The 11,225-nt window shown below is 30.1% G+C and overlaps 1 protein-coding gene across 2 annotated transcripts in view; it reads left to right on the top strand.

Moving 5' to 3' along the window:
- LOC129245948 (calmodulin) overlaps positions 1 to 10,142 on the top strand; it is a 35,231-nt gene extending 25,089 nt beyond the window's left edge. For both annotated transcript variants that reach the window (XM_054884402.1, XM_054884403.1), the window contains 2 exons: positions 1,456 to 1,698; positions 8,494 to 10,142. In XM_054884402.1, the coding sequence (XP_054740377.1) occupies positions 1,456 to 1,698; positions 8,494 to 8,522 (272 nt within the window). In that variant the 3' untranslated portion in view covers positions 8,523 to 10,142. The remainder of the gene's footprint in view (positions 1 to 1,455; positions 1,699 to 8,493) is intronic.
- The last annotated feature ends 1,083 nt before the right edge of the window (positions 10,143 to 11,225 follow it).

Raw genomic sequence — 11,225 nt, forward strand, 5'->3', positions numbered from 1 at the left:
TTTGCAGGTAATTGTTAAAATAAACGTTACACTCTTGTGATCAAATTGAAAAGTGACTTTTTTTTTATAAATTTTACAATATTTCTTTACTGCACCAAATTTATTTTCTTTTCTGCAAAGTTTTTGGTAGAAATGCACTTGAGCGCCGCCATTTATTAAGGAGTACGGGAAAATTGTTACAATTTGAAAAACTTTACTTTGAAAATGCCCTGAGTCAATTAACCAAACACATTTAAATATAAAATAAATAAGAAGAAATAATAATAAAAATACAAATACAAAAAAAAAAAAAATAATAAAAAATAAATAAATAAAAAATAAAACAAATAAAAAAAATATAAAAAAAAATAATTAAAATTAAAAATAATAATAATAAAATAAATGATAAAAAAATAATAAAAAAAATGATAAAAAAATAATAAAGAATAAAAAAATAATAAAAAAATCATAAAGAACACAGGCCGACAAAATTTAACCAACATTCAGACCCAGAAACCAGACTATATATTTCCGAAGGTTTATGATGCGCTGAATCCAAATCTGGCCTCAGAATTGCTCTATAAGCTCTGGTTTTCGAGATATCCTAACCTAAAAGTGCAAAAAACCCCATTTTTGCCCATATTTGAGGTTATGTAGCCTTGCAGATGTTTTCTTTCACCAAAATTAAAGGATGGCATCTTTAAATACAATCCTTCTTTTTTCAAATGGCGTTTTGTTTGCTCAAATATCATTTTTTTTCGCAGAGATATCGCATTTTGAAATTTTCATGTTTTTTTGTATTTTTTGCACTTTTAGGTTAGGATATCTCGAAAACCAGAGCTGATAGAGCAATTCTGAGGCCAGATTTGGATTCAGCGCATCATAAACCTTCGGAAATATATAGTCTGGTTTCTGGGTCTGAATGTTGGTTAAATTTTGTCGGCCTAGTTCCATTAAACACGAAAGATACGATTATCGTAAAAACTCAAACTAATAAATTAATTTTAGTTATCAATCCGAATTTTGCATGGACAGAGAAGCAGATATTAGTTTAAATTATTTCGGATACTTTTCCTTGTAGACTAGTGGAATTAATAATAATAAAAAAATAATAATAATAAAAAAAAAATAAAATTAATAAAAAAAAAAAAATTAAAAAATTAAAAAAAAAAAAAATAAAAAAATAAAAAAATAAAAAAAATTAAAAAAAATAAATATAAAATAAAAAAGAAAAATCCAGACATAGCTAAGCGTCATCCTCAGGATGACTGAATTGAAATAAAATAAAAGCAAATAAATAAAAGCAATAATTTAATTTAATAATAAAATTGAAAATACAAATATAAAAAAATTCAAAAAACAATACATAAAACAAAATAAAAATACGTAAAAAAATTAAACTACAAAAACAAAATATTAATTTATAAAAAATAAACCCTAATTGCATTTTTTTAAATTTTACTTTCTCCCATCCAGGCAATGGCACCATAGACTTCCCCGAGTTCTTGACAATGATGGCACGCAAAATGAAGGATACCGATAGTGAAGAAGAGATCCGAGAAGCCTTTAGAGTATTCGATAAGGACGGCAATGGCTTCATTTCAGCGGCTGAATTGCGTCACGTCATGACAAACTTGGGTGAAAAGTTAACAGATGAGGAAGTGGATGAAATGATCCGGGAGGCTGATATCGATGGTGACGGTCAGGTCAATTATGAAGGTATGTACGCACGCCAAGCACTCGAAAACTGTAATTTTCTACAACATACCACAAACAAAAAACATTTCACTTGGTGTTTTACTAAAAAGAGTATCTAAATAATTTCGTTTTATATTTTGCCCCCCAAACAGCGCTCGGGTGAGCAGCTGATAATGATGTGCGAGGGTGATGATGATAGAGTGGTATGAAAATGGAATTCGTGTTCTGCCATTTTTAATAACATGCTGCAGCTGTGTCGTTGATGTCGGTTGACATTTAACAAACTTGCTCGTTGGACAAAAACACAAAAAAAAAAAAAAAATTGAATGCACGCAAATGAGTGGCATGGGCAAATGGTTTTCCACAAAATTACAACATAATGCTGTGGCCACACCTGCGGCAACAGTCGCGTTGAACACTTTATCATTTCGTTTTTATGCCAAAATTTGTGCGCCCGTTTATTTACTTAGGCGCACGTGCGTGTACACAACATCACACCTTTTTTATGTTACCTTTATTCTGCTTGAAATTCCGTCTATCAGCCTATTTATCTTATCTGGCTTGTTGGTCGGTGTCCTTCACAAAATACTTTGCGGTGCTTTATCTGCGCCATATCTTTGTTGCCGCCAGCGCATGTGCGAGCCCGGTCACTGCACGAAATCTCATGCCATGCTGCAATCAAGTCCTCTTCAAACACTATGTCCAAAAATAAACAAAACCCATTTGCAAATGGTTTGCTAATCAAACACATTCCCCACACAGGAGCATCAGTGCAGGCACGGCTTTGTATAACCTAACGGTGGCACTAGTAGCCTGCTATTATTCCCTGTAAAATGTGATATATTAGCTGGAAGTGGTTGGTCCTGTACATTCACCAGCTATCACTATATCGGCACGTTTATTTACATTCACCAGGTGGGTGCAAACGTAAAATAATAGAACACGGTATCGCACTCACTCCTACCATGCCCAAAACGATGATTAGTTTGTATTAGCCTTGCCCGTCCATCAACCTTCATGTTTGTTCTTCATTTTTGTGTGGCGTTTGGCACGAGAATTGGCATAAAATAATTGATGATTGTCGTTAGAGCCTTCCATTTATGTACATACATGTGTGCATATGTGCCTGCACATACATATGTACAGAATGGTAAATCTAAATTTTAACAACCGTGAGATTAGTTGGCTGGATGATCGGCTAAGTGAGTAAACCAAGTGTATATCGGTGTGTAGGAGGCGGCTGTTGTGGGTAGCTGGTTATGGATTGGCATAAATTTAAACAACTTGTAAGACTATCCCGTTTCCCCTAACACACACATACACATATGGTACAAACAAATGAGCTCGTAAATGTTTGTACTTTGTTTCCAAAGCAAATTTTATTAGGTCCTCTACGAATTTTTGGCACTGCGCCAAGTGTGGAAGGTTTGCTTTGTTCCTTACTTTATATCGCATAGATATATATTTTAATTTATTGTAGATATGTTTTTTGTTTCGTTTTTGCCTTTTATTTGTTATTTTATGTTATTGTTGTACTATACGTGATCGTCGCGAATGCGAAAAATTCCGCGTAATTTACTTCTTACCTCCGAGAAACAGAAAAATTCAATGTTAATTGGTCGCATTCGACACAATAGTTTCGCCTTTTTATTTGCCCTCTAATTTTCTGACTTTTGTTTAATGTTTGTTGTTGCCACATTTTCCCAATCTCTGTTTATTGTCTTCTTCCACATGCTTAGACATACAATTGTGTTTTTTCCCTTTTTTTTTTTTTGAATATTTCGGTTTTATTCCTCTTTTTGGTTTAGTTTTTTCCCCCTTTTTTTTGCTTTTCTTTTTCGTTTTTTTTCTTGCTGTTACTCATTGCTTACTTTTTGCGCGATCACACGCGATTGGGTGAGTTGAAGTCGCTTAATCAGGCGGTTGGGCTGATTTTTATGAGTAATTCGAGATAAATTCGATGTAAAGCGAAATTTCGTAGTTTCTATTAGTACAGATTTTAATTAGAGATCACGAGAGGCATGAATATGGAAACGTTAAACAATAAAAAAACAACAACAAAAAACAATAGAATACAGAATAGTTGATGAAAACTAAAGCGCACTGCTCTTAATTTATTTAATTTATACTTTTATGTGTCTCATTAGTAATCAACAATTAAATTCCGAAGTAAAAAACATTGTTTTTATTGCGCTACATTTGCTTCTCTTAAGTTATTGTTTTATTAGATCAAATTGTTTTCGAATAAATGTAGTGCTTTTTTCTGACACTTCATAGTTATTTAATTGTCGATATATTTTTTTGGAATTTCAAGCAAAAAAAAATGTTCGAAAATTTCGAAGCTAAAAAATTTGTTTTTGAAAATTTCGAATAAATGTAGTATTTATTTTCTGATATTTAATAGTTATTTAATTGTCTATATATTTTTTTGGAATTTAAAGCAAAAAAAAAAAAATGTTCGAAAATTTCGAAGCTAAAGTTTGTTTTCGAAAATTTCGAATAAATGTAGTGTTTATTTTCTGATATTTAATAGTTATTTAATTGTCTATATGTAATATTTTTTTCGAATGTCAAGTAAAAAAAATGTTCGAAAATTTCGAAGATAAAATTTTGCTTTCGAAACAGTGGTTTTGACAGTAAATTATTTATTACAATTCTTTTTAGCTCACATGTAATTGAGCTTTCGATTTGGTGAGCACATTGTCAAACGCGTACCCATGGCATATCCGTTCAGTCCCCTCAATCTTCTCCATTATATCAACAGCTCTGGCTGGCTGTAGATATCTGCCTGTTAGAGTTCTCATAATGGTATTAATACGGCGCTTTATTGCTACTTGAAGAATGCCAGACTGGCACTTAAGGGGTAACACCACTGTAGAAATTTCAAAAAATTGATTTTTTTTTATAAGCTTAAAAAATTCTTTGAACCTTTTAAAATACAGAACAAAAAGTTTTATACGTTACCGAAGTCTATTTCATAAATATTTTAAGCTTTTAACCAAGCGTTAGTGACTGCTACCTAACGATTTCTCCAAATTTCCAAACTTTAAACGCGTTTTTCTCAAAACACGTTTTCTGAAATTGGCACGCAGCATAACTCAAACAATTTTAAATATTTTTAATCAGGTTTTTCACTACGTCTGTATAATAACCTTCTTAAAAGAAGAGCGTAGGGGATTTTCGATAGATTAATTTAAACGATTGTTATAATTATTTAAGTGCCGTTTTTTTAGTCCAAAATAGAGTTTTTTCCTTCAAATACTTGCTAATTCCACACAAATAAATATTTTTTAAATCCCCTACGTGTTGTTCTAGATATTCTTATCTAGATTAAGAAAAAAAATGTTTCTTTGTTCTAGATTAAAATTTGCACCCTCTGTGCTGCGTGCCGCGAAGCTCCTTCAAGAGAAACCACATTACAAAAATGTCTCCAATGCCGCCATTTTGTAAAATTTTTCGATCAAACTTTGTAGTTTTGTATTTTAGTATATAAGTAATAACTTCCCAAATCAGAGTGATTGTTTCCATTTTCCTTCTATACAAAAAAATTCTTTAAAAATCGTGTTTATTTTACGCGTGTACAGTGGTGTTACCCCTTAAACCACATCACCTAAGTAACTACCTACCCATGGCATATCCGTTCATTGCTCATTGCTTGAAAATTTTCGTGCATCACCTCGAGTATATTGAGATTTTTCGAGGAATTCGACATTTGAGCAGTTGAATAATGAACGAGTTTCGAATGAGTAACGAGCTACTCGCACTATTCGATGCTATTTTTTGAAATTTCGAAAAAAATATGTCGCTTGCAAATCTCAACCGTAATTTAGTTGTCATTTTTAGAATGAATTGTAACTGTAGTTACACTGCTTAAATTGAATTGAAAATTTCCTTCTATATATTTTTTCGAATTTTCGGAGTTCGAAATTCTGGTACAAATACTATATCTACTGCTGTAGTTTTTGCAGTAAATTAGCAATTTTAATTGTGATGTTTTAGTTTATAATAATTTTCGCTATTTAAAAAAAATCTAAAGTATTGAACATAAAAGCACTATAAATTATTAGTCAGGGGTTATATTTAAATTCACCTTCCAACTTATTATATGTAGTATTATCAGAAGTTTTTTTTTATAAAACTATATAAATAATTATAATTGTAATTGCAATTTTTATACTGAATTTTAGAGTTCCAGATTTCTTCTTAAATTTTTGAAAATTCGAAGATAAAATTTTTCCTTCGAAAATCTGGAACAAATACTGGAATGGTGAATTTTGCAGTCAATGATTGATTGTAATTGTGATTTTGTATTATACATTTATTTTTCGAAATTCAGAAAAAAATGTCGAATGCGTAATCAACACAATGCAATTTACTAAATTGTGATATTCATCGTCAACAGTGAACTCCCTATACTTGGTATCCCAAGTGCATGTTTTTTTTTTGATAAAACTTGAAAAATGTTCTTACTCAACATTGAGCCTATCGGGATTTCTATGCGAAACTTTTATTGCTTTGTAGGTGTTTAATTTTAAAGCGAAATGTTTATCACAATGCCTAGTTTCAGTTTTATTATTCATGCTTCAAAAATCCCGTGTGACTCACTTGAAATATTAGTTTCTTCTTATATAAATATTTAATTTCATTGTATTTATTGAGCGTTTTTTTGCTGCATGCTAGCGTGTGTAGGTGGCAATCTATTTTTCACACATGACTACCCTCTATGCTAACACATATTTTTCCTCTTCTGGGTTTTATGTGTGGGCGTCATTAGAGCTTGAAATCTGTATTGAGACAAATTACGCAAATCGCATGCCACCAACGCCAAAGGCAAATGACGGCGTTGAAGTTGAGCTTTTGATTGTAACGAAATTATTATAAGATCTGATTGAATGTGATTTATTCATCGCCACTGGATGCACTGGTGCTCACATAATTAAGACGCTTTTAATTTTTTGTAATAATTTTCATGCCAAATTTTTTTGGTTGATTTTTTTATAGAAAAAAAGTTTATTATATATCAAAAAATCATCTAATCAAAGTTTCGAACTTTGTACAAAATTCACAAAAATTTCAAAAAATCATCATCAAAACTTTCAACTTTTTAAAAACATTCTGATATGTTTTTTTTAATTCAGAATTTATAAAAAATATAGTTCATTATATATTAAAATGCTTTTTAATTAAAAGTTTCGTACTTTGTACAAAATTCACAAAAATTTAACAAATTTCAAAAAATCATGATCAAAACTTTCAACTTTTTAATCAGAATTTTTAAAAAACTTCTGAGTGGCCCATTATCCCATATGAATATGTTTTTTTTTAATTCAGAATTTATAAAAAATATAGTTCATTATATATTAAAATGCTTTTAAATCAGAGTTTCGAACTTTGTATAAAATGCACAAAAATTATTAAAAAACTGGTGCTCAAATAATTAAGTCACTTTGAATTTAAACTGTTTTTTTTTTGGAAAAATTTTCATGCCACATTTTTTTGGTTAGTTTTTTACAAAAATATAGTTCATTATATATTAAAAAACTTTTAGATCAAAGTTACATACTTTGTACAAAATTCACAAAAAATTTAACAAATTTCAAAAAATCATCATCAAAACTTTCAACTTTTTAAAAACATTCTGATATGTTTTTTTTTAATTCAGAATTTATAAAAAATATATATTAGTTCATTATATATTAAAATTCTTTTAAATCAAAGTTTCGAACTTTGTATAAAATGCACAAAAATTATTAAAAAACTGGTGCTCAAATAATTAAGTCACTTTGAATTTAAACTGTTTTTTTTTTTTGGAATAATTTTCATGCCACATTTTTTTGGTTAATTTTTTACAAAAATATAGTTCATTATAACTTTTAAATCAAAGTTTCATACTTTGTACAAAATTCACAAAAAATTTAACAAATTTCAAAAAGTCATCATCAAAACTTTCAACTTTTTAATCAGAATTTTTAAAAAAATCTGAGCACGCAGTTTTATTGTCTGTTAAATTTTATTTTTCAAAGTGTAAGTTTGAAGGCAAGTACCATTTCAAGCAACTTATGTTTGGCATCAGTGTTAAATTCCTTATCTTTGTAGCTTTCGCATTGAAAATTCCCTTTATCTATTTCCCCAAATATAAAGGGTTTTCCAATAGCAGGTGTTATCGGTGAATGGATTGCGCTGTCGAGAGGTGATTAACGATGTTTTATGGCCGGAATTGGATGGTATTGGATTTTCAACAAGACGGCGCTACGTGCCACGCAAGCAACGAAAAACCATTGATCTCTAACGGTAAAAGTTTCCGAACCGTGTTATCTCTCGAAGAGGTGATCACAATTGGCCTCCGAGTTCTTGTGATTTAACACCTTGTGACTTTTTTCTTTGGGGCCACGTGAAAGAGAAGGTCTACGCCAACATCCGCTCAAACACAGCCGATTCAAGATCTCAAACATGGAATTCGTGCGGCTATCGAGGGCATAGGGCAGCCACTTTGCAATTCGGTTATGGAAAGTTTCATGAAAAGGATATTGTCCTGTAAGCGTGGCTGTGGTGGTACCTTCCTCTTTACAATGAAATAAACATCCGATCATTAATATTAAAAAATAGCATTTTTCTTTGAATATCAAAATAAACACCTCTGTTTGGAAAACCCTATAAATACGTATATTTTTAAAAATTAAAAAAAAACATTTATATTTAATTTAATTTACTTTTACACCAAGTGGCATGTTTTTGTTACTTGTACATTTTTAGATGACCCAACATTTTTAATTATTCAACTCATATTTTACTAACTCTCTTTTTCTCTCTTTTTAGAATTCGTGACTATGATGACATCGAAGTGAGCAGATAAATTACTTGTTTTTAAGCCTTTCTATGTTTTTAAGATGTTGACGAAGACTGTAGCTGTGCGCCACAACATCGCGCCACGCTGTTGCTATGGAAACCGTTGAAAAGAATATATATAAATCTTGAGAAAAAAGGAGAGAATTAAATTTATAAATAAACCTTTAAAAAAGAAAAAAGAAATATTATAATAAATTACACTTTAATATTTAAAATAAAGATAAAAAATAAAACTTACAACTCAATGTAATAATGATGATAAAGACATACATATGTACACCAAAATACACATAAACACACACACTCCCTCACTCCCACCCGTTCATACACACAAAAGCATACGCAACAAACGCAAACGCTAAGCAGCGATACATTTCCCATATGATCACATAACACCACCACAAACAACAACATCAACAACAACTAGTATATTTATTGTGTGCGTTTAGGCGCAAGTTCCATTTGTAACAAATGGTCCTCCTTGTAGAACGCGTGGCAGTGCCGCAATCGTATACTAATTGTAGAAATTGTGTTGGGAAAAATGCAAAGCAAAAACAAAATACTGATGGCCGTTGATTATTCCACAAGAATATATGACACCATTATGAGATACATACATAGATACATATACATGTAAGTCAAATAATGGACACCATAGCATCATACCAACACAAAAAAGAGAACACAAATGCATTGAGAATTTGAAAAGCATGCGATAAAAAAAAAAAGTAATGCAAAAGCAAAGAAAACTTTCAATGGTATAAAAATATGCAAAAGAGATTATAATAAACATATATTCCAGTAATGACACACAAGCAAAGCAAGAAAAAGAAAACAAAAGCAAAAAAACATACGCAAATGCAAATGCAACAACAAGAAACAAAAGCAAAATAAGCAACAGTTAATAAACACATACGTACATATATATAAATTACAAAAACAAAAAGCAAAAGTAAAAGTAAAATATAAACTTATTAGCTATGGATAAGTAATGTAAAATCGATCAATCAACCGCAACAATGACAGGCGAACAAAACCGAACAAATACAAAAACAAAAACAAACATTACCTACTACAACCAAACCATACAGCAACAAACATTCAACCGTAACAACAAAAATAATATAACACATACTTATAACAAAAAAGAGTCTTATTAAATTGTATTTAAAGTTAAATATGAAAATGAAAGGAAGCTATTAAATTAGCAAATGGATTGAATGATGGATGTAGGCACAGGCACAGGCAGAGGCACAGTGCAGAAAAATATTTCGATGTGTTTGTAGAGCAGCATAAGCGGCATTGAAGCAACAATGAGTAGAAAGTAGAGAGACACAGTAGACAACAAAAGCAACATACCAAAACACAAACAAAAATAAAAACACTTGAACTGCATTGTAAACTAAAACAACAACAAACAACAACAGCTTATGGCAAATATTTTGAAAATCGGCAAATTGTCGCCTCTGCAGAAAACGAAAGTATGCATACAAAATACAAAATACAAAAACAACCAACAGCAAACCACAAAATAAAGAAATGCAAGTAAAGCGACAAATGAGCAGCTAGCAGGAAATTTATGGAAAATTTAATAAAATATGTAAAAACAAAAACTGAAAGCGTTTAGTGTTGAAACTGTGTGTGTTCAGAGGTGGAGGTGTGGCAGTGAAAGGGGGATAAACGGGTAAAACGGATTTGAATAGCTAGCTAAGAGTAAAAGCGAGTAAAAAAGCAATTAATTGGCATTGAGCTTAGCTTTAAGATTTAGGTGAGAGATCGAAGAAAGTTGAAGCGCTGAGCAGCTCTTGCTGCGGTTGGTGCATTTAAAATGTAAGCAATTTGTTTTAATAAATTTCTTTTTTTTATTTATGTATTAAAAAAAACACTGAAACTTTGTGTGGGTGCTGTGGAGAGCAGCAGCTATGCTGTAGTATCAGAGTGGCACAATTTAATACACAAGTTTGAACATGAAGATCTTACTAAAGTGTAAAATATTGCTATAGCTCATTGTAGCGCCACACACACACACACACATCGAACTGCAATAACAATAACAAAACTGGACATAAGAACAAAACGGTGGGGCAAATTGCGTTCTCCATTTACGGTTGTGGATGCGATATTTTCGTTTGAATTTTTAATTAAAACATTTAAAATAAAAATGAAACGAAATCTAAAAAAATTCTTAATTTAATTTTTAGAGCTTCCTCTCTGAACTTTTGCGACGTTCCATCTGAAAAGACTAAAGTTCAACAGTTTTTATTATATTTTTGAGCTTAATAGAGTAGAGAGTTTTAATTGCATTTTAAAATTTATTCATATAAATTTTTATTTAATTAGTTATTTGTTGTTAATGTTAGTTCTTAATGTTAAACATTTTGATGAAAAAAAGGTTTAGATTTTGTTTTGTTAAACTTTTTTCTTAATTACATTTTTAAATTTATTTGAACATTTCAAGTATTTAATTTTTTTGTTAAAATTTTTTCTTAATTTAAATTGTACAACTTAAATTAACTTAAATGTTAAATTTATTAAGTTAATTTAAATTTTAAATTTAATAAATAATAAATTTAACATTAAAATAAATTTAACATTTAATAAATAATAAAATTAATAAATTTAACATTAAAATAAACTTAACCTTTAAATTATTTTAGGTTCGATTTCCATTTTTTCTTCAAATTTGAAATTTTTAAATAAAC

This window comes from Anastrepha obliqua, chromosome 4 (assembly GCF_027943255.1).
Source record: "Anastrepha obliqua isolate idAnaObli1 chromosome 4, idAnaObli1_1.0, whole genome shotgun sequence".
Classification (NCBI taxonomy): Eukaryota; Metazoa; Arthropoda; class Insecta; order Diptera; family Tephritidae; genus Anastrepha; species Anastrepha obliqua.